Source organism: Oreochromis niloticus, linkage group LG3 (assembly GCF_001858045.2).
Source record: "Oreochromis niloticus isolate F11D_XX linkage group LG3, O_niloticus_UMD_NMBU, whole genome shotgun sequence".
NCBI lineage: Eukaryota > Metazoa > Chordata > Actinopteri > Cichliformes > Cichlidae > Oreochromis > Oreochromis niloticus.
Window position 1 is genome coordinate 85,257,785 of NC_031967.2, and position 25,210 is coordinate 85,282,994.

At 42.9% G+C, this 25,210-nt stretch overlaps 1 protein-coding gene across 1 annotated transcript in view; it reads right to left on the reverse strand.

Annotated features, from left to right (window-relative positions):
* Positions 1 to 562: 562 nt before the first annotated feature.
* LOC109199518 (protein NLRC3-like) overlaps positions 563 to 25,210 on the reverse strand; it is a gene marked incomplete at its 5' end in the record, with an annotated part of 35,143 nt that continues 10,495 nt past the window's right edge. The window contains 4 exons of the mRNA XM_025905854.1: positions 563 to 596; positions 1,885 to 2,486; positions 2,635 to 2,681; positions 22,147 to 22,320. Coding sequence (XP_025761639.1) covers positions 1,948 to 2,486; positions 2,635 to 2,681; positions 22,147 to 22,320 — 760 coding nt within the window. The remainder of the gene's footprint in view (positions 597 to 1,884; positions 2,487 to 2,634; positions 2,682 to 22,146; positions 22,321 to 25,210) is intronic.

The following is a 25,210-nucleotide window of genomic DNA, read 5'->3' on the forward strand; positions in this document are numbered from 1 at the left end:
TAACTGGAACAGTTTGCTGTGGTTTCTTCTGTTCCTGTCAGAAATAGGAGTCTGGCAGCACTTTGCCCTCCTTCCACATGTTTAAGGAGGAAGTGAAGAAGAGTGAGTGAGTCGTCTTCCTCTGTAGGCCAACATCAGGCAGCAGCCACGTATTTTTAAAATCCCAGCACACTGGTTAGAACTGCATTCAAAACTATTGAGCCAATATTTTCAGCTTCTATGGCTGAAACATTTTCACATGATGAGCTTCCAACAATGAGTGAAACAGTAAGAGCATGTGGAGAGTTTGGAAACATCCCATTAATAAAGAGAAATCAAACATTTGGATTCATTTTAATGAGCTCAGACTTGTTGAAAATGCAGAGGAGCTGGTTGTGAACCGAGCTTCAGAGAAACACAACATACTGATATTCACTGTGAAGCTTTGAGTGGAAAAAGACAGAAAACAACATGTGGATCCTGGAATAATGGGAGCTTCCATCTTTAAAGGACTGAAGAGGAAGAAGTTTACAAGGAATCATTTAGAAGAGTTTCAAACATCAACTGATTGAATCCATGAATCTGAAAAAGTGTTGGTGAGTGAAAGAGACAGACATGTACAGACTAGGGATGCAACGATACCAATTTTTTCAAACCGATCCGATACTTGGATCTGAGTACTTGCCGATACCGAGTACAAAAACCGATACTTCTACCACACACAAGTTAAACTTAACCAGTAGTAAAGAAACGACCCCAGACAACTCTTTAACCCAAACGAAACGTTTACTGAACGTAAGGGCAGAGACAAATACTGTACAACACATCCCTTGTTTAAACTCAAATGATATTCCAATTCCTTAACCAAATGAAATACACTGTATAAATGAAATAATTCCCTTTCAAATTATATTAAACAACCAAACTCATGTTATCACCTTTTGGTAAGTGACTCACTAATACACACTCCAAAACACGTTATATAAATCCACTAAACACACAATATTCACACATGGGCTCCACACACTCACATTCACACTTGTTGCAGGCCTGTTTGCTGCTCACGCCGGACAATGGAGAAAAATCCTCTTCTCCCCAGTAAGAGCATAAAAGTCTGACTTACAGTTCCGTTGCCCGGTAGATCGCCGTTCACCAGTCCCACACTAAATCCACTCCCTGCGGACCCGATGCTGTCTCTGCTACAGCACGTTAGCGAGTCACTGTCCAGCTCTCCGACAGTCCATAGCGGCTGCCTCCGAGGCGAAGCCAAGCAGTCCGGGCTAGCCTTTAGCCTCGGCGGTCGTAGCTGGAAACACAGCACGGTGGTGCGACCATTGAAACAAAAAGTCACTTCACCCACACTCTGTTGCGAAGCTCTCACACGGTCAGCTTTCTAGTCACACACTCTTTTGTGCTGGTTAACCTCAGTAAAACTAGCCGAGTCTCTCACTTTGGTTCAGCTAACCTCGTGCATCTCTCCATGCCGTTCTCTTCTCCTCCTCCATTGCAACAGATACACAGGTCCCGTTTTATGCTACCTTCACGGGCCTCCAGAAAATGAGAACTCTGAAAAATATTTTAACTCCCTTCAGAGTTACATACCATAAAATAATACTTTTATGATTAACATAACAGTTTGATTGCTCTAATTACCTGTATTTACCTTGTGACATATTACATGGCAAATTACATTCAGGGTAGAGTTACATCACATAACATCAACTGTGAACACCTTATGTTACCGTGGCGTTTAAGTCCATGGGAATTATGAGTATCTACTCCCAAATTCCCATCCGGGCTACATTAGTATCGGTTCATGGTATCGGTTAACTTTTACGAGTACGAGTACGCACACATTTTACAGTATCGGCCCCGATACCCGATACCAGTATCGGTGCATCCCTAGTACAGACTGAACTATCTGTTCAACAGTCAGAGTGTTTCTCTAACAGGAGACACTCTTTACACTCAGCACAGGGACACTGAGGAACCAGGAGACCAGACTGCAAACCCAGGATAAAGCGTTTGAGTGAATGTTGTGTTGAAGGTGTGGAGGTGGATCAGAGTGTCAGAGGAGACTCTGTAGAAGGACAGAGTGCCAGCAGGACAGTCCACATACACTGCTGCTCTGTTAGAGACAGAGGAGGAGGAGGAGGAGGAGGAGATGGATGTGTAGCTGTTATTGTGCCTGACATAACGAGGACCATCATCAGAGCACCACAGACTCCAGGACTGATCATTCCCTCCAAACACACAGTCATAACTGCCTCCTTTCCTTCTGATTCTTCTGTAACTCACTGATATATAAACGTCTCCTCTCCACTCGACCTCCCAGTAACAGCGACCAGTCAGACCATTTCTACACAGCAGCTGTTCCCAACCATCAAATCTGTCTGGATGATCAGGATATGACTGAACCTCCTCCACTTGTGTCACCTTCCTGTTGTTGTCAGACAGTTGCAGGTTTGTGTGTACTGTGTTTGCGTCGATAGTGAGTTGGCAGGAATCTGATGGAGAGAACAAACACAATCCAGCTGCAGTTATTGATCCATCATCTGTTCATTGATTGACACTTTGATGATGACTCCTGACATGATGAAGATGGTTGAATGTGTGCTGCTTTGTTTTCATGAATCCCATTAAAAACACACTTACACTTCCTCAGACCTGGTCTCAACCATCGGACTCCAGCAGGCTCCACCCTGAAAGGAGGAAGGGGGTCAGAGCAGCACAGTCAGAACAGAATTTATTTGTTTCTCAAATAAGAAAGAGCTATCAAGAAACACTCCTAAATCTTTAGCAAACAGAGTCCTGAACTTTTCCAGTGGGCCAAGGTCAACATTATCTGATAATGCTAACACTATTTTCCCCTGCATTATAACAATGTGAGCAGCTAATGCTAAGTAGGCCGCAATTAGCACCTACATCTAATTTAAGGCAAATACGCATTAGAACCTGTTAGGAGGAGAAAGATATTTTTGTGGCTATTTTTATAATCATTATTACTATTCAATTAATTATTAATATTGATATTGCATTTAGATGTTTAAACATATTGGCACCCAATTAAGCTTTTATTACAGGTCCAAGAAGAACCACTTTAAACTGTTGAGTTGAATCTATAATCTTAAAATGTTTATAGGCAGATTACATTGCATTATTTGAAAAAGGCTAACCTCTGAAGATAATCTGAGCTTAAAAGTCTTCACAGGAAACTGAAGGTTTGCAGAGTGTGCAGGGCAGGTAGTGAAACCGAAAGCAGAGTCTGAGTGCAAGTATTTTGAGCAGGTTATTTTATTATGCATTTATATCTTTGATTAAGCTTTGATTAAGTTTTAAGTAGTTGTATTAGATTGAAACAGTTGTTTTATATATTTTACATATAAGTCAAGATCAGTACACACAGGATGGCCTTAGCCTGAGTGCCTAAGCTGAGGTCAATTAAAGTGCAGCGTGAGGATCACACAACAACAACAACAACAATCTTTATTTATAGAGCACATTTAAAAACCAACGGTATGCCAAAGTGCTTAACATAAAACAAGGAAAAATCAGGGTCATAAAAATGTAAAAATGTAAAATGGTAAAATTATGTTCACAGGAAATGCCACAAGTACACAATGGGGATATGACATACACAGCACAAATAAAAGCATAGTAGGAAAATTAATAGAATAAATCTATGCAAACAAGGCCGGCATTAACCGGTAGAAAAGGCAAGATTAAACAAATACGTTTTAAGTCGCGTTTTAAAAGATTGAATAGAATCAGACGCCCGGATGCCAATCGGAAGGTTGTTCCACAACTCTGGTGCAGCCAGGGCAAACGCTCGGTCACCTCTAGACTTCAGCCGAGATCTAGGCTGCACCAACAGTAACTGTGAAGATGATCTTAGGGCCATAGCTGGGTTAAGGAGTTCCTTAAGATAGCTCGGTGCTGTGTTATTAGTGATTTTAAAAGTAATCAGCAGAATTTTAAATTGGATACGGTATTTCACAGGCAGCCAGTGCAAATCAGCTAGGACGGGAGTGATGTGGGCAAACTTCCTAGTTTTGGTTAGAATGCGTGCTGCAGCATTTTGGACAGTCTGCAATCTATGAAGGAGAGCAGAGTGGAGACCAAAATAGAGTGATTTGCAGTAATCCAGCCTCGAAGTCACAAAGGCATGGATGAGCTTTTCCAGGTCTTTATGCGGGATATACTGCCTAGCCTTAGAAATAAGGCGGAGTTGGTAAAAACTGGATCTAACAACAGCAGACACTTGTTTATCAAGTTTAAACGAGCTGTCAAGTAACACACCCAGATTCCTCGCAGTGTCAGGAAAGGAACTAGTGAGAAAACCAAAAGCATCACGAAGTTGGGCACGAAGAACGTTACTGCCAAAGACCACAGTTTCCGTTTTCTTATCATTAAGGATAAGAGTATTTGCCAGGAGCCATTGCTTGACCTCGCACATGCACTCTCGAAAACAATTCAAGGACAAAGCTAGGTCATCATTTAACTCAAAGTAGATCTGAATGTCATCAGCATAACAATGAAAAGCGATGTGATATTTCTCAAAGATAGCGCTTAAAGGAAGCATGTACAATGAGAACAGAGTAGGGCCTAACACAGATCCCTGTGGGACACCACAGCAGACAGGTACAGTGGAGGAAGAGCAAGTGGCCAGGTTAACCGAGGAGAGCCGATTGGAGAGGTATGATTTAAACCAATCCAGGGCAACACCCTTGATGCCTACAGTATGCTCAAGTCTCGCCAATAGGATGTTATGATCAACCATGTCGAATGCCGAGGATAAATCCAATAGCACTAGGACCGCGGAGCGTCCATTATCAGCCATTAGTAGAAGGTCATTAAGGACTCGGAGCAGCGCTGTCTCGGTGCTATGATGTGGTTTGAAGGCCGATTGGAATTTATCATTAATGTTATTCTCATCCAGGTACGCCTGGAGTTGAAGCAAAACTATCTTCTCAAGAATTTTGGCCAGGAACGGAAGCTTGGAGATCGGCCTATAGTTTGCATAATCATTATAATCGAGGTTCCTTTTTTTAAGAACAGGTTGAATTATAGCATGTTTAAAGGCTGATGGTACGCAGCCGGAGAGCACGGAAGAGTTCAATAGCGACAGTATACTAGGTCCAATTGCACTGAAGCAGTCCTTAACTATACGCGATGGGAGAACATCATATACGGGATTAGTATTGTTCAGTTGTTCAACTAGACCAGGGGTCGGCAACCCGCGGCTCCGGAGCCGCATGCGGCTCTTTAGTCTTTATTTTGCGGCTCCGCGTGGTTTGGGAATATAAATTAGAAGTATTTAGCTAAAGTGTATTTTCTTTGTGTTTAGTTCTTTTTTTTAACTTGTATTTTTAAATTGGAAGATTATTGTGATATTGAAATATAAAAATAAAATTATATTCTATTATTTTTTTCATCGCTCAAAATAAGCGGCACACTCGCAGAAGCCGGTATACTCGCCGAAACGCGGTGCATTTATTGAGACTTTCAAGCCCAGGTAGGCCAATTATGGATCTTCGGATCCACATTATGTCGGCAGCTATTCTCCACCGTGAACTACGTTAAAAACAAACACCGCTCACGCCTGACAGCTTACAGTCCTGCATGAAGATGAATGCCCCGATTTGCAGACACTGTGCGCAAAAGTTCGGGACCATAAGTCTTATTGTAAACATATCACGGCAGACCCGACGATGTTTGCATGAACACGCTTTTCAGCGTCTCGACCACTTTTCACACACGGTTGCTGTACACATACAGCCCGCTTTAACTTTTCAGCTCACAGCCCGACACACACCAACACAACAGCAGAGAGAGCACAGACTTTAAGGCAGCGAGGCGTCCTCCTCCCCTGCAGCGGCGCTGCAGACCACGCCCCGCCACACACATTAACGTGGTTAAAAAACATATTTAGGCAGAATTTTTCAAATATCTATTTTTCTGTTTTTAGCTGCAAAGTGCTTTTTTCCAATTATTTTTTAAAAGTCAGGTCAAGGCTCCAAAAGCCCAAAGGCGATATAAGGGTGGCAGCTCACAACAGTTTTTGTTTGCTACATGGATCATTTTAGTTCAGCTGGGTGTCTTTCCTTTTGTTATATTTCTTTAAGAGTTCAAAATGTGTTAATTACATAACTAAAATGTAATTTTCTGTGTAGCACTTCATGGATTTCATAAGCAACACACCTGTGGATTCTTTTAAAAAGCAGTTAAAAACTTTTCTGTTCAAACAAGCCTTTTGTTGATCTACGTATTTTATGTTCTTTACATTATTTACATTTGATCTTTTGTGTATAATGTCTATTGATTGTATTGTTTATTTTAATATTTGTGTACAGCGCTTTGTGACTGCCTGTCTGTGAAAAGTGCTTAATAAATAAACTTTACTTACTTACTTTAGTTTTTCACACAAAGCATAAAGGTAAAAAAAACATATACAGTGTTATCTTCATTTTAGAGTTCAAAAAGTATTTGCGGCTCCCAGTGTTTTCTTTTGCGTGGAAATCGGGTCCGAGTGGTTTTTTGGGTGTTAAAGGTTGCAGACCCCTGAACTAGACGCTTAAGAGTAGGGAGAGAAACGGGTTCAAACTGATGGAAAGTAGACAAACAGTCAGGGATAAACGCAGGGCCTGTCATTAAAGGAAGAGCGGGTTTAAGAGATGAAACTTTATCTAAAAAATGGTTTAAAAATTGTTCACAAAGAACCGGGGAGCACGGCAGCGGCATAATAGGGCAGGGGTTGACCACAGAATTAAAAATTTGAAATAAAATTCGAGGATTGTGACCATTGACTGAGATAATTTTTGAAAGGAAAGCTGCTTTAGCCACTTTGGCAGCAGTTTGAAACTTCAAGCGGCTGACACGTAGGATATCGTAAGATGCCTGGCGTTTGTCTTTCCTCCACCTCCTCTCATCACGCCGACACACACGTCGTAGGGCACGAACAGAGTCGCTTAACCAACATTGTGAATAAGTTCTGGGGCGCTTCATTTTAATAGGTGCAACAATGTCGAGGATAGAGGAGCATGTAGTTAACAGGGTGTTGGCAAAATTCTCAACCATATGAGGGGTAAAACAATCTAACGTAGTAAATGCAGAATTCAGAAAAGAAGCAGAAAAATTCACCACAGTATCAGCATTAACTGTACGCATAGGGCAAAGAAGGGCCTCAAGGTGCAATTCGGTATTACCTAGGCCAACATCAAAGATAACCGGGGAGTGGTCGGACAGACCAGTATTTCTAATGTCCTTAATGCATATATCCACGCCAAATGTAAAGACCAAATCAAGGGTATGGCCTTTAACATGGGTTGGTTCATTCACCCACTGAGTAAGATTAAAAGAGTCAGTCAATGCAAGAAAATCTTTGACCAATGGGTCATTCATACAGCAAACATGTATATTAAAATCACCAGTGATAATAACACAGCCATATTTGAAAAGAATGGATCCCCAAAAATCAGCAAATTCAGAAATAAACATCTTGTGGTATTTAGGCGGACGATAGACCACTACACACAGAGTAGTCCGAGAGCCAGTCAGCTCCAATAACTGAGCTTCAAAGCTAGGGTAGACGGGGGAGGATAGCAGCCGAGCTTTATGTTTGTTTTTAAAAACCGAGGCTAAGCCGCCACCTCTGCCAGTGAGCCTCGGTGAGCTAAAAAAAGCACAGTCAGGAGGGAGAAGCTCAGAGAAGGGGATGAACTCACCCGGAGAAGTCCACGTCTCCGTCAGAAATAGAACGTCCAGTCCCATGGTGAGGAAAAAGTCGTTTAAAAGAAAAGCCTTATTCGACAGAGACCTGACGTTAAATAAAGCTATCCGTGTCCGAGGAGCTAGGTCATCAGCGGTGGTACGTCGCAGGACACTGAGGTTGTTACGTTGGACACCATGACCGAGCGACGTTATCCAGGACCGAACAGGGAGGCAAGCCACTGGGAGGGCAGGGTAGGTTTGAAGACCAGCAGGGCAGATCCAGCGATGACTCAACAGTCTAGCCACAGGGCGGCTTCTGGTATAGTGGATGAAGCGTGAGAATTCACGGCTCGCAGAAGGATAGCCCATAGCCATGGCTTTAAGGTAAGCCTTGAAGCGAACGCGAACGCCACTCCTTTTACCCAGTTTCCTGAAGCGTTTCCTGCGCAGAGTGGTGAAAGGTAAGTAGGTCGCACTGGTGAGGGAATCGGGCATTAAGGGGATTGCATCGCCCAGGGTCCCACAAAGGTCCGGTCGTTGGGAATACGAAAATCGAAGGTTCAGAAGCGTGTGTCTGTCATAAGTAATTAGCGTGCAGTCACCTAGTGAACATAAAACCAAGGATAAAACAACAAGGAGTGCTACGCCAAGGCGCAGTCGAAGACGGCCTGCCATGCACACCAGCTCCATCTTCCACACATACACAGACATACACCCACATACAGACACATATAGTTAGAGAGGTCAAATAAGGTGCAGAGCGAGGGCAACACAGCACACACACACCCAGCAGTAGACCCATTTACTAGGTGAAAGTTTAAGTATGTTTTGCTAGGGTTGCAGTTTTTACGTAGGTATACGTGACTGTTTGATGGAGAAGCAGGTGCAGGATGTTCCAGAGACAAGCGACAGCGAAGGCGAGCTGTGGGGAAGCACCTGGGTTCGAGCCAAAGACAATGTTCTTTAGACTGTGTCAAAAGTTAACTGAACAGTTGTGGTTTTGGATTGACGTAGGAGATATTGAGTCTGCCTGGCAACAGAAGAGGGGCTGTACTATTTCACCCCTATAAAGTCTTTGTTCTGAATATTGTAAGACAGGTCAATGCTGAATCTGCACAGTGTTGAACTCCATGCATGTAACCAATAAATCTTCGCTTTGATCATACCTCGAGGACCAGAGTTGTTATTGGTGGAGAGATAGATGCCAGTGTACCTAATGAAGTGTCAGCTAACATTTGGAAATGGAAGCATAAATACTGGAAACTCTGCATTCACAGCTGAATTCACAATAAATTTGTTGTGCACATTTTTCTGTTATTGTTCTCAAACAACAGAATGAGAATGAAATATTGATTTTAACACAGCCCATTAGCAGCATTAGCTTATCAGAGTTTCCAGTATTTAAGCTTCCATTTCCAAATGTTAGCTGCTCCTGTCTGCCTATTTGTCACACACACACAGACTGAAATGATTCACAGCCTTGTTTCATCCTTCTGTCAGTGTCACTGACTGTCACTGTGAATGTGGACATACAGCATGGGAAACATACACATGGCTGACACTTTATTAGGTACACAGTGGCCACTATCTCAGGTTCACCTGCGACCTAATAAAGTGTATCTAAAGTTACAAAATGTTGTCTCTGTCCAAATATTTATAGACCAAACTGTAGGTCTACTTTTAATGAAACTCTCAACATGACTTATCAGTGATCATTAATGTTCCTGCAAACAGACTCTTTGGAGACCCCCTACATAAATATCCATGTACTATCCAGCTGGACTAGTGTGTCTGTCCCTGAAAATATTCCTGCATGTGTGATTGTTCATGTCTCATCTGCAGGAAACAAACAGGAAGTGAGTGAAGGACACAGGTAATGTTTCCAGCTCTTCCTCCTCTATCAGACATTCTCTCCATACCTGAGAGTGTCCAGTCTCCAGCCTGGATCCTTCAGTCCAGCCGACAGCAGCTTTATTCCTGAATCCCCTGGATGATTGTAGCTCAGGTCCAGCTCTCTCAGATGGGAGGGGTTGGAGCTCAGAGCTGAGGCCAGAGAAGTACAGCCTTCCTCTGTGATCAGACAGCCTGACAGACTGCAGACACACAAAACAACAATCCATCTGTCAACGATCATTTTCTCTTTGTCACAATAACATCTATCCATTTACATCCATTCAATGTAGCTCTATTTATAAGTGACAATTCCCAACAGACAACAACAGTCATCTCAAGCTGTTTAACAGTGCAAGGTAACAGCCTACAATATTAGAGAGAAAGCCCCACCCATCAGACAATCCACTGTGAGCAGCACTTGGTGATGGTGGGAAGGAAGAACTCCTTTTGACACAAAGATCCTCCCAGTGAAAACAGGCTCCAGGAGGAGCATCTACTATGACTGGTTGCAGGGTGAGGGGAAAGAGAAGAGATGAGCTCAGAGAGACAAGAACAAAACACAAACTAAGGAGAGAGAAGACAAAAGTTAAGGACATGCAGTAGTGACATATAAAAACATTGGGAGTGAAAAAGAGGAGAAGAAAGCAGAGCATCATGGGAAGTCCACCAATAGCCTGTGCCTATAGCAGCATAACTAAGGGATGGTTCAGGGTCACCTGATCCAGCTTTAACTATAAGCTTCATCAAAAGTTTGAAGCTGATCTTCAAAGTAGGCCAGGCTGAGTTGTTAGATTAGCCCAAAGTAAAGACAAGGTCATTATTTGTGTCACATTTTAGTGCAAATGTAGACAAACTATCCAAAAGTTATTTCTAAATCTGATATTAAACAGTTTAAATGGTAGAAAAAGCTGTAAAGAAAACAGCAAGAGTCAATAAAAGCCTCTTTAGAGGTTCACCAGTTTAAAACTCAGACATTTAAACTGGTGATTCTCCTTTTCTGCTCCACTTCCTCTCTAGACTTCCTGTTCCCAGGAGGGATTTGATTGGCTGAACGTCCTTTTAGCCTTTCTTTAGTTCTTTGGGTGCTAATCAAAGAGGAAAACACACGAGTAATGTGACGTGACATAAGGAGCACTCTGATTGGTTGGGATTCACAAACTATGGTGCTGTTTGCAAGCTTAGCTTTGCAGTGCCAAGAAGATCTCTTAATTAGGGATGAGACGTTCCACAGTGACGTTTCCACACTTTGGAGCTTCTGAAGTGCAGATGTTTGGAAACGCTGCTCCAACGTGTGGTTCAAACACTCAGATCACGTGACCTCAGCTGCCACAGGTGGCCTACCTGCTGCTTCCAGGCATTGCCAGGCTCAGGAATTCCCATTTTTGATTGGCTGGTCTTTTAGACTGGGCCTTGTAATCTAAGTAAGTAAGTAAAGTTTATTTATTAAGTGCTTTTCACAGACAGGCAGTCACAAAGCGCTGTACACAAATATTAAAATAAACAATACAATCAATAGACATTATACACAATGTAAAAGATCAAATGTAAATAATGTAAAGAATATAAAATACGTAGATCAACAAAAGGCTTGTTTGAACAGAAAAGTTTTTAACTGCTTTTTAAAAGAATCCACAGAGTCAAGCAAACGTAATTGTAGTGGTAAATTGTTCCACAGCCTTGGTGCAACAGACTGAAAGGCTCCGCCCCCTTTTGTCTTCAGTCGTGTACGGGGAACAACTAAGAGACTCTGAGTCTGTGAGCGGAGACGACGAGCAGCAGTGTATTTTATAAGAAGCTTGGATAAATAATCTGGGGCCTGGCCAGAAGGGCCGATGGCGCGATATGGCAGCCTCGCTTCTGTCAGTCTGCCCCAGGGCAGCTGTGGCTACAACTGTAGCTTGCCTACACGGACTTGTTCAGATTTGTCCAACACTTTTCTCTGTCAGTGTTTCACAGAATATCATCAAAGAGTCATGATAGAGTGCATTAGTGTCACTGTGGAGATGCTTATTCCAGCATCACTGATGTCATGGTTCCAGTTTCCATTACTAAGGACTACATGTAGTGATGCTGCTGTTAGCCATGCTAGCATGTTAGCTCCAACAGGTGGTCAGTGTGAGAGCAGAAGATGATATCAGTGACATCCAAACAAGGAAGGAAGAGACTGTTGAAGGCAGCGAGCTGTGACTGCTGTGAACAGTGTTCTCACACTATTTTCTTCCTGTGCCAACATACATGACGCTGTTTCAGCTGCAACACACCACAAACATATACTATATTCAGCACATATACTACAACATAAAAGAGATTCTACGACTTAGTACTAATACTATAACATAACAGAAATATTACGATTTGGCACAAGTACTATGATTTAGTATAAATACTATGAATTGGCAGACATACTATGCCTTAGTAGTAATACTATAACATAACAGAAATATTATGATTTGGCACAAGTACTATGATTTAGTACAAATACTACGAAATGGCAGAAATACTGTGACTTACTTGTAATACTACAACATAACAGATATACTGTGATTTTGCAGACATAGTATGTTTTTGCACATATACTACAATTTCGCTCAAATACTATGAAATTGCAGTAATACTATGATTTTTAAGGAATACTATGATTTGGCAGAAGTACTATGCATTAGTAGTAATAGTATAACATAACAGATATACTATGATTTCGCAGAAATTCTATGTACTTGCACAAACACCACAATATGGCAGAAATACTATGTTTTGGCACAAATACTATGATTTGGTAAAAATACTATGATTTGGCACATAAACTATGTTCAGCAGATACATTATGACAACAGAAATTCTATGACTTCTATACAAATACAATGCTTTGGCACAAATACTATGATTTTGTTTAAATACTATGATTTAGTCCAAAAACTATGATTGGGCAGAAATACTATGTTTTAAGAGAAATACTATCTTTTGGCAGAAATTTCTGCTAAAGGGTACTATTTCTGCTTTTTAGCAGAAATACTGTAATTTGGCATGAATACTATGATTTGGGATAAATACTATGATTTGGCAGATATATTATATCCCTCCACTTAGTAATAATACTATAACATATCAGAAATATTATGATTTGGACCATAAAACATGATTTGGCACAAATATTATGATTTGGCAAAAATACTATGATTTAGCAGAAGTACTAAGATGTAGTAGAAGTACTTTGATTTAGCAGAAAAACTATTATGGAGGAGTAAAACTTTAACATGGGAGAAATATTGATACACACACACATACACAGAGCGTAAAGGGAACAGGGCCTGTTATGACTCGCGGCCCGCGGGTCATTTGCGGCCCACGTCACCTCTACTTGCGGCCCGCATATTGATGTGAAGAAATATTTTTTAAAAACTATTATACGAAAAATGATTTAATACGACGGCAGAGTGTTACAGGCATGGCCCTTTAAGACTGTAGCCTCGTGGGTGCTGTAGTCCTTGCAGCAGGGAGAACGTGTGGGACCGCCCCTCCCGCTGTGTGTGTGTGAGCGTGAGGGAGGGAGGAAAAGGAGATAAGCACGAGCTGTCACCAAGCAGAAACGACAGCTGGAAGCATGTAAATATAATAATAACCACTGCAGCCAAGAAGAGTGCCTAACGAGCCCAGTAGTAAGTAAACTATTAAGACTCAACTGTACACCGTGTTCGTGTTTTCCTCCGAAACAATAAAGTTCTGCTGGAGCAGCCTTTCAACGCCTCTTCCTGTCTCTCACTAGCAAGGTTGACCCAGACAGCAAAGCTAGTTCCCGGCTACGAGCCCGACACGGAACCCACAGTATTAGCCAGAGGTCTCCTTACCATGGTTCGGAGCCGCGGACCTGGCCGAGGTAACAAGAGAGTGCAAACGTGTTGAGGGATTGGCTGTGTTAGTTCAGTGAGAGATTTATTTGGAAAGAAAACAATTTTCACTTGCAGTCAAAAACTAATGTGTACGCTTATGCCTGCATTTTTATTTTGTTAAATACAAACATAATTGTAGCAAAAGTGCTGTCACGTGTCTGGCCAGAAAGAGCTGTTTATTTGGTAGTTCAATGAAACTACTGTACTATACTGTACCATACTGCTGAGTGACCGTCTTCTGCTCGTCAAATACATTTTATTGCAATGTTGACCCTGTGCTAACTTGCATATGACAAATGAAACTGAAAGGCTTCAGATAGTTAAGAGTGAGAAAAAAAATTGTGTTCATGTTTGCAATTTTGTCTTGTTACACAATATTTGGAATTAAATAAAACAAACAAAACACTACATTTTAGGAAATATTAGTGAGTGTTTTTTGGGGGGGTTTTTGTACTACTTGAACACTAAAGTGGCCCTCCAATGAGATGACGGTGCCAGACGTGGCCTGCGTCTCATTTGACTTTGAGACCCCTGCCTTACACACTGTAACAGCAGTCTGGCGAGGCGGGAGCAGCTAGCAGGTTCAGCGGGCATGTGGTGTGGAGGTTAGTTGAAATACCCGAAGCCAGTCGGTTAAATCCAATAACAGACCTTTATTCATTGTCAGCAACATAAGACCATACAAGCCAGGTCTCCATGGCTCTACTCTGTCCGTACATACATGTGCGGGGATCGTAGTCGCCGTCGCCAGTTGGTCACAACAGTAAGGTTTCTTTTAGAGGAAAGAACATGAGCAGCATGAAAATGGCTGCCGCTAACAACAACAACCTACTAGGAGACTCCCACAACTACTACAATAGTAGGGCAAGCCCCCCAGTGGTGCTATAACCCAAAAGGGTTGTTACATCACTCCCCTGGCAAATAGAAGGCTGTCCTCAGCCGGACCCAGGTAACCCTCCTCCCGCTACACCCTTTCACTACACATAGCTACTTTAGGTAGCAAGCAGGCTGTGGAGGAATTGTTATACAGCATCAGTACAGTCAATACAATCAATAAACAAAATTAGTGCTTGAAGCAAACAATACAGAATATGCAGTATAACATCCAATCCATCTTCCAGAGACGGTCATAGACAAGTGAAACAGTCAAAAATACAACACATCCCGTCGCTTAAATCAGTACGATAGAAAATCAAACCAAAAGCCTCTCACGGCTCTTCTGTGAAGCACTTTGTGATTTTTATCTTGAAAGGTGCTATATAAATAAAGTTTTACTTACTTACTTACTTACGGCCGCGATGACGAGGGTTCGGTGGAACTGAACAAGCAAACATCCCTTATGAACAGAATAATTACATTACATACATCTTGCATGAAACCAACCCTCAGTCAACCTCAAGTTTGTCAGTATGATAACGGTTAGTCCACCTGGTACCGGTCCAACCAGCGGTCAGTAAGGGGCACCAGCGGGGTTTGTTGGGGAGATGGCCGCTCTCCCGACTCTCCCCTAGCTCCATGATCCAAACACTCCAGCAGGCTCCTTTGTGGCTCCAGCGAATCCTGTAAGCAAACGCGTGGCTTCTCGACCTCTCCTTCCAAGTTTCCCACTTCAAGGTTGAGGTCAAGAGGCGCAGAGTGAGGGATGATGTACTTTGTCAGGCTGGGAGCTTCAGCATCCGAGTCGCAGCCGTCTCCCTCGCTCCCTGTGTCTGGGTGGGACGCCATTCCAAAAGTATGGCCGAAACCACTCCCACAAAAATTATGGTGAAGTGAAAAGAGCGTTCACATACAGTACCTAAGCGCCAATATCAGTCAGACAGAGAGCGTCCGTGCACACTCTGATGCTTCAATGTTTCACACAAAACAACATGTCCCTCTGAATGAACACTGAGTCAAGGTCACTGTAGCTTTTGCCTTAGCTTTAGCGCCGCCGATGTCGTAAAGGTCCAATAGCACTGAGTTGGCGGTCCAACGGACCGTACGGTTACTCACGGAGTACTCTCCCTCAGCAGGCGAGCGTGTCAAGCGATGGGTCGGCGCTCTTCCGTGCCAGCAAATATCATTGAAATCGCGGGGAGTCGGCTCCTTCACGGGGTCTTATCAGCCTAGCCAATACAGCCAGAGGAAGAGAAAAAAACCACGCCACCTCAGCCGAAGTGTCCATCGTTAAAAAACACGGGAAAAATATCCGAGCCCACCGTCTGTCGGTCCGGATGACGATGAAGATCCAGAGAACAATGTTCGGGCGCCACTTTGTAACAGCAGTCTTGCGAGGCGGGAGCGGCTAGAACGGTCATTCTGACACCGTTTTGTTCAGAAGAGACGCTGGGAATCTTCAGGTCTTCATAATTCAGAGATAAGATATAAATTATTAAAGATATATGACTTGTAACACACTGTAACTGAGTAGAGGCAGAGCAAAAACTGCCTTGACTTGCCCTCAAACGTTTTGTAACTCTAAATCTATATAGAGCATCAAAATCATTCTTTCACCATAAGAAACAGCAGGGTTTGGTGAACAGTCATGGAATTATTCAGGGCTCTGGTGAAATCCATCAAAAAGATATGACGAGAGAAAAAAGCGCCTCATTTCCAGAGTTTGAAATCTGAAGAAATCTAAGCGAGGGACGAATTTCCTACCCTCAAACGAATGTAATTAATGGCCAAACGGTAATAGGTGAGGAAAGAATCATTGAATTGTGAGCATCAGGAGAGTCTGAAGATATATTGGCACAAGCCTCATGTCTCAACTTTAGTTCGTTAAGGAGATATGACGATTCGAAAATGCATCTCAGAGAATTCCAGCGGTGATTTTGAACAAACTCTCCATTGACTTTCTATGGAGAGTTTTCAGACTTTGTGTTGCTCTGAGGAGATTTGCAAAACATCTGTAACTCCCACAACAATGATAGTGATATTTTCTGAAAGCCAGCAAAAATGTTTTGATGTATAATTTGTGGGGGTTGAGTGGAAATTGAGTGAGTAGCAAGACGTTGTTCGGACATGAAGAGAAAATTCAGAAATTTCCACTTTGCACTCTGAGTTAATTGCATAGCATGTATTTTCTGAAAAATAACAATTTTGCAACTGAAAACTTAAAGAGGAATAAGATTAAAACGGTAGAAGATACAAAAAAGCTTAATCATACAGGAATAGCCCAATAATTTGAGAACATTTTAAAGTTTGAATAGAGTTTCTACGTGAAAGTATGAGGAAGTGGTTAAGTTTCAAAAACAAGCAAGTTTTAGCAGAATTGTGGAAGTTTTCCATTCATTTCAATGGGACAAATTAAAGGAAAAAAGCTTAATATTTTAAAAAGTATAATAGTAAAAAATACCAAAAGTCATAGCCATCGTTAGCAAAAATAGCTAAATAGTTTAAAATTTGAACGCTGAAAATCGGACAAAAATTGCGGAAGTAGGTAAGCGGCAAAAAACGGAGCAACTAGAAGAACTAGAAAATTTGCATTTCCTGCATTTGTGTAGAAAAGAGGTGAAAAACTGAAAATCCTGCTGAGAAGAGGTGAAGAAGCTAAAACTTAAAGTGTTCACTCATTTTTTTCTTTGCCTTAAGCAAAGAAAATTTTTTTTAACTGAAAACAGTTGAATAACTATGTGCAGAACAGAGGTGAAAATCTGAAAATTCTGCCGAAAAATGGTGAAAAATCTGAAAAATCCACAGAAAACAGGTGAAAAAGCTGAAAATTCCACTGAAAACAGGTGAAAAAACTGAAAATTCTGCTGAAAGCAGGCAAAGAAGCTGAAAATTCTGCTAAAAAAATAGTTGAATCAGCAGAATTTCTGCAGAAAAGAGGTAAAGAGACAAGATGGCGGCGCGTGTAGACGCAGCGACCTCACGCTCTCCTGAAAATGCGGTGTTTTGTTCTTCAAGTAAGTGTCTTTCTGCAAGTGTTTTTCATCAATCCACGTCGGAATATGTGTACAGTCGTCAGGCTCTCTTACACATTCGGAGAAGCAAGATTTGCCAAGTTTTGAACACGAACGTTGAGATGCTAAGGGAGATAGCACTTCTGCGACAGCCTGCTAGCTGGCCTAGCAACTCACCGGACTCGCCTGCTACCCCTCCCCGGGCAAGGAGGCGTCGAAGGTGGTGCGCTAGGACAAGGAAGCGGGGCAAGCGCGGAGGTGTCCGAGTCAGGCTCGAGGCTAAGCCAACTCGCCCAGCCATACCATCGATCCTCTTGGCCAACGTACGATCTCTGGACAATAAAATTCGACTTCTGAGATCAGCGAATTGCAGAGTAAGTGACTGTTGTGTGCTAGTTTTCACTGAGATATGGCTTAATGACAACATTCCGGACTCGGCCATACAACTGGAGCAGCTAGCATGCTACAGAGCCGACAGGGCTCTCGTAGACGGAGGCAAGACCCGAGGTGGCGGGGTCTGTGTTTACATCCGTGACGAATGGTGTCGTGATGCCACTGTAGTACACAAACACTGCTCATCATTGGCGGAGTTCATGATCGTGAAGTGTCGCCCTTTCTACTTGCCCAGGGAGATAAGTTCGATCCTGTTGGTCGCTACTTATATACCTCCATCTAGCAACAACAGCGATAGAAATTGGGTGCTGAACGAACTGTATCAGGCCATCAGTGAGCAACAAACAACACACCCAGACGGTTTCATCATCCTCGCAGGAGACTTTAATCATGCTGATCTTAAAACTGTTCTCCCAAAGTTTCATCAGCATGTACATTTTCCAACAAGGGGAACTACACATTGGACCTGGTCTACACACAGGAAAAAGGAGCATACAAAGCCATCCCCCTCCCCCACATCGGCACCTCTGATCACCTCACTGTTATGCTAATGCCAGCATACAGACAGAGAGTGAAGGTCATCAAACCTGTTACGAAAGAGGTCACAGGAGGCCACCTCTGCTCTTCAAGACTGCTTTGGGTCAACTGATTGGAACATATTCAAGGAAGCAGCCACCTACAATAACATCATAGACATTGAGGAGTACACAGACACGGTGAGCTCATACATCACCAAATGCATTGATGATGTTACACAAATGAAAAGTATCACAACCCGAGCCAACCGGAAGCCATGGCTAACAGGAGATGTCCACAGGCTGCTGAAGGCCAGAGACAAGGCCTTCAGAGCTGGGGATGAAATAGGCCTGAGAACAGCGAGAGCCAACCTGTCCCGTGGCATCAGGAAAGCAAAACAGGACTACACACACAAGATAACCTCCCACTTCAATGATAGCAAGGACGCACGAAGCCTATGGCAAGGCATCCAGGCTATTTCAGACTACAAGCCTGCAGCGCGTAGCTGTGAGAGCGACACCACTCTGCTCAACAACCTGAACAGCTTCTTTGCACGATTTGAAGCACAGAACAACACACGCCCACAGAAAACACCACCACCTCCACACGACCAGCCTCTGTGCCTGTCTGCTGCCAGCGTGAAGAGGACACTCATCACCATCAACGCCCGGAAAGCAGCGGGTCCAGATAACATCCCTGGTAGTGTGCTGAAACACTGCACAGAGGAGCTGAAGGATGTCTTCACAGACATCTTTAACATCTCCCTGAGGCAAGCCACTGTCCCATCATGCTTCAAGACTGCCACCATCATACCTGTGCCAAAGAAACCATCCCCAGCCTGTTTCAACGACTACCACCCCGTGGCACTGACACCCATTATTATGAAGTGCTTTGAACGACTAGTCATGTCACACATCAAATCCACCCTGCCTCCCACCCTGGACCCATACCAGTTCGCATACAGAGCGAAACGATCCACAGAAGATGCAATCTGCTCTGCCCTCCACCCAGCCCTAACTCACCTGGACAACAAAGACTCATATGTGAGAATGCTGTTCATAGACTTCAGCTCAGCATTCAACACCATAATACCACAACAACTCATCTGTAAACTGGACAGACTGGGCCTCAGCACCTCCCTCTGCAACTGGCTGCTGGATTTCCTCAGCCAGAGGCCTCAAGCGGTGCGTGTGGGCAACAAGGTCTCAAACAGCATCACCCTGAGCACGGGGGCTCCACAAGGCTCCCCGGGCGCTGCATTGGTGGCTGCCCACTGCTTCACTGGGGTGAATGGGTTAAATGCAGAGGAGTAATTTCCCTACGGGGACTAACACATACACACATTATTAAGGCTGTGTGCTCAGTCCTCTGCTCTTCACCCTGCTGACACATGACTGCACAACAACCTACAGCTCTAACCACCTTGTGAAGTTTGCGGACGACACAACGCTGGTGGGGCTCATCACCAAGGGCGATGAGACCCACTACAGGAAAGAGGTTGAGCTCCTGACCACGTGGTGCAGAGACAACAACCTCCTGCTAAATGTTAGCAAGACCAAGGAGGTTATTGTCAACTTCCAGAGAGGCCCCACCTGTCACCCCCCATTGACCATCGACGGCGCTGCGGTGGAGAGGGTGAGCAGCACCAAGTTCCTGGGGGTGCACATCAGTGAGGACCTCTCCTGGACCACCAACACAGCATCACTGGCCAAGAAAGCACAACAGCGCCTCTACTTCCTGCGCAAACTCAAGCGGGAAGTGCTCCATCACCCATCCTGACCACATTCTACAGAGGAACCATTGAAAGCATCCTTTCCAGCTGCATCACTGTGTGGGGCGGTAGCTGCACTGACTATAACAGAAAAGCTCTACAGCGCATTGTGAGAACAGCTGAGAGGACAGTTGGTGTACCACTCCCCTCCCTGCAAGACATCTACACCACCCACCTTACCCGCAAAGCCATCACAATTGTCAACGATGCAACCCACCCCGCGCACTGTCTGTTCAGCCTCCTGCCCTCCGGAAAAAGATACAGAAGTCTCCGCTCCCGCACTACCAGGCTCACCAACAGCTTCATCCACCAGGCTGTGAGACTGCTGAACTCTCTCCCCTCCCGGCTCCCAGCCAGCAGAACCACCAGGCTGGCAGGAGTATAGGAAGACAGACTGGACCCACACACACACACACACACACACACACACACTCCACAACAAGGAAACACTCTCTACATTCCTGACTGGAAACGACTACCTCTGCATTACAATTGCACACACCTGCTGCCTTATATTTTTTGTATTTTTAGTATTTTCTTTAGCACTATTTATATTATTTATATTACTATTACTGCTGCTACAGTATTATGCTGCATTAAAACAAAAACACTTGCCAACCACAACCGGGGACTACATCAAGTGTACTAGTACACTACTTTCCAGGGCGCACTGTGGAACACTTTATTATATGTTATATGTTACGTGTAGGTCCTGTCTTGTTATATCCTGTATGTTACCTAAATGTTGTGCATCTGCACTTTATTGTTGTCTATGTTACGCATGGGACAGTGTGAAACGTAATTTCAATTCCTTTGTATGGCAAGTACATCTGAAGAAATTGACAAATAAAACTGACTTTGACTTTGACTTTAAAGAAGCAGAACGTTGCGCTGAAGAGGTGAATCAGCAGAATTTCTGCTGAAAACAGGTTTCTGCTTAAAAGAGCTAAAAAGCTGAGATGTGTGCTAAAAAGGAAAAGGAAAAGGAAAAGAGTGAAACAAAGTTTAACTGTTAACTGAAAAAATTGTTGCTATAAGCGAGATTTGAACCCGGGCCTCCCAGTCTGAGAACGGCTGCTCATCTCACTGAGCTAAAACACAGCTCAGGCCGGCGAGCAGAAATAAGTGACCACATTGATAATGTGTTCCATTCATTTCAATGGGCAAAAATATTGCAAAAAAATTCAATATCTCAAAAAGTATAGAAGTTAAGAGCACCAAAAGTCATAGCCGGCATTAACAGAATTAGCAGAATTTTTTTGGACTTGAACGGCGTAAAACTGAGGGAGCAGTTCCACGGCAAAAAACGTACGGAAGCAACTAGAATAATAAGAATAAAGAATAAAGAGAAACAGGAACTCAATAGTGTGAATGTCCTTTGAGGCATTCACACAATAAAGTATAAAGAATAAAGAGAAACAGGAACTCAATAGTGTGGATCCTCAATAGTGTGGATGCATCCACACTATTGAGTTTGCCCTTTGAGGCATCCACACAATAAAGAATAAAGAGAAAGAGGAACTCAATAGTGTGAATGCCTTTCAAGCATTCACACAATAAAGAGACACAGGAACTCAATAGTGTGAATGCCTACAGCACAATACTCTGAATGCGTTTCAAGCATTCACACTAATTAGATATGTGGTATCTACAGAAATATCAGAATCTCAGCTAAAAGGTCACAAAACCATATCAACAACCACCAACCAGCTAAAACAGCAAGTGAACAGACAGGACAAATCAACAGACCCCACAAAAAAGATGTAAACACACACAAAGTGTGGATCCCCCTGATCATCTCTTTTTTTAAAAAAAAAACATGAAGAGTAGTTTTGGACTTTCCTTTACTGCTGCTTCAGTGAATTTTCTTTGGGCAGTGATGAAACCTGCAGTCTCAGAATCTGTGAGATGTCTGCTTTCAGCACACAACAACATTGTGCTGTGGATTCACCTCTGCAAACTCATCCCTATTTTCACTATTTTACGTTTCTACTTTTCAACATAAGAGTATGTTGCACTTCAGACCTCCACATCTCCTCTTATTAGAGGGCTGCCTTATTATTAATTTACTAATTCTGTCAGTGGATGAAAGAACAATGCTTGATCTCACCTGAGAGTTTCCAGTGTACAGTGTGGACTCTTCAGTACTTCAGACAGAAGCTTCACGCCTGAATCCTTCAGGTTAATGTTACTGAGGTCCAGCTGTCTCAGATTAGAAGTCTGAGAGCTGAGACCTGAGGATAGAGCTTCACAGCTTCTCTCTGACAGGTCACAGTGACTCAGTCTGAAAAATAACAGATAAACCATTAAAAAAAAGACACTTACAGTGAAGTGTAATGAGATACTATTTTTTTTAGCAATATTTAATCTTGTTTTTGTCAGAAAACTCAGCAATGATGCAGAGCAACATGTGGACAGAATCAGAGGAGAAAACGTGAAGAGAGAACTGCAGTAAAAGCACACTGAATTGTTCAGTGTGCTTTTGGTATCAACAAAATGTGTCAAATTCTTTATTTTATATTCTCGCATGCATGCACACGCACACATGCATGCTTACACATACACACACATAGTGCCTAGTCTTTTAGAAACATTGGGGGGGTTTACGGTGGGAGGTGCTTGTGTTGTGTATGTAACAGTTGTCAATAAATAGCTGCGAGGAGAGCTGCTCTTTGAAGGAGTTGGTTTGGAGACGGGTGAGGAGCGTGAGCTCCAAGAGCTGATTCCGACCAGCCTTCCCTTGCTAGCAAGAAAAAGATGTTCGTCTTGTTTTTGACGCTAACGAGAATAAGTCTCTAAACTAGCGGAGCCTGTGGAAGCGCAGACCCAACAAGAACAAAGATGAATGTGATGCTGAATCAGCATAAGACTTGGACTCATTTGATTCCAGCTTTGATATCATTGATTTCAATGAAGGGCTTTGTGATTTAAGCAAACGGCTGGTAGCTCTGAGAGTCACACTGATGAGGTGTCTGTGAAGGTTCTCAGTCATCTAAAGAGCTTAGAAAAAAGGCATCTGGACTTCTTTAAGTTTCTTGAAGATGTTTCACCTCTCATCCGAGAAGCTTCTTTATTTCTAGAGTCAAATGGTGGAGAGTCCCGGATTTAAGCCCTGTGGTAGAGTCCGCCAAGGGGGTCATGAACCCCCTGTTGATCACACTTTCAATTAAATTCAATTTATTTATTTATCGCCAAATCACAACAAAAGTCGCCTCAAGGCGTTTTATATTGTACAGTAGATCGCACAATAATAGATACAGAGAAAAACCCAACAATCATATGACCCCCTTTGAGCAAGCACTTTGGCGACAGTGGGAAGGAAAAACTCCCTTTTAACAGGAAGAAACCTCCGGCAGAACCAGGCTCAGGGAGGGGCGGCCATCTGCTGCGACCGGTTGGGGTGAGAGAAGGAAAACAGGATAAAAGACATGCTGTGGAAGAGAGACAGAGATTAATAACAGATATGATTCGATGCAGAGAGGTCTATTAACACATAGTGAGTGAGAAAGGTGACTGGAAAGGAAATACTCAATGCATCATGGGAATCCCCGGCAGCCTACGTCTATTGCAGCATAACTAAGGGAGGATTCAGGGTCACCTGGTCCAGCCCTAACTATATGCTTTAGCAAAAAGGAAAGTTTGAAGCCTAATCTTGAAAGTAGAGATAGTGTCTGTCTCCCGAATCCAAACTGGAAGCTGGTTCCACAGAAGAGGGGCCTGAAAACTGAAGGCTCTGCCTCCCATTCTACTTTTAAATACTCTAGGAACAACAAGTAGGCCTGCAGAGCGAGAGTGAAGTGCTCTAATAGGGTGATATGGTACTACAAGGTCATTAAGATAAGATGGGGCCTGATTATTTAAGACCTTGTATGTGAGGAGCAGGATTTTGAATTCAATTCTGGATTTAACAGGAAGCCAATGAAGGGAAGCCAAAACAGGAGAAATATGCTCTCAAGGTTCAAGGTTCTTTATTTGTCACATGCATAGTTATACAAGTATAACACACAGTGCTGCTTTAGTCTGGCATCTCCTGGTGTAGGTGTCCTGAAGTGGGGGGAGAGCAATTCAGCAGCGTTCTGCTGTACGGATCACTCTCTGGAGAGCTTTTTGGTCCTTAACACAGCTGTTCCCAAACCACGGTGTAATATTCTGTGTGAGGATGCTCTCCACAGCGCCTGTATAGAAAATTCTGAGGATCTTTGTCTTCTCAGAACTTCTCTCATTTGTAACCTTCACTAAAGCTGTTTCTCTGCTGTGATGAGCTCTGAAACCTGACTGAAACTCTTCAGATAAGCCATTCCTATGCAGATGATCAGTTAGCTGTTTGACAACTGACAACTGTGGTACATAGCCGATTATTAGACATAGGTTGATCATATTTATGATCAAAGAATTAATTAATGGCAGGACTTCCTTGAACAGTTTTGTAGGAATGGGGTCTAAAAGACATGTTGATGGTTTGGAGGAAGTAATTATTGAAGTTAACTCAGAAAGATCAATTGGAGAAAAAGAGTCTAACTTAACATCAATGGTACTAAAAGTAGCTGTAGATAATATTACATCTGTGGGATGATTACTGGTAATTTTTTCTCTAATGATAAAAATGTTATTTGTGAAGAAGTTCATGAAGTCATTACTAGTTAACGTTAAAGGGATGGTTGGCTCAACAGTGCTCTGACTTTTTGTCAGCCTGGCTACAGTGCTGAAGAGAAACCTGGGGTTGTTCTTATTTTCTTCAATCAGTGACGAATAGTAAGATGTTCTGGCTTTGCGGAGGGCTTTCTTATAAAGCAGCAAACTATTTCTCCAGGCTAAATGATGATCCTCTAAATTTGTGACACGCCATTTCCTCTCCAGCTTACGAGTTATCTGCTTTAGGGTATGTGTTTGAGAATTATACCACGGAGTCAGGGATTTCTGATTTGAGGCCTTAGTTTTCACCGGAGCTACAGTATCCAGAGTCGTACGTAGTGACGAGGTAAAATTTTTAACAAGATCATCGACCTCTGTTGGAGTAGTGTTCAGATAGCTGCTCTGCTCTATGTTGGTACAGGGCATTGAAGATGATAACAGTGGGTGGATTATATTCTTAAACTTAGTTACAGCACTTTCAGAAATACATCTACTGTGATAAAGTCTACTCTCCACTGCTGTGTAATCAATTATTGTAAATG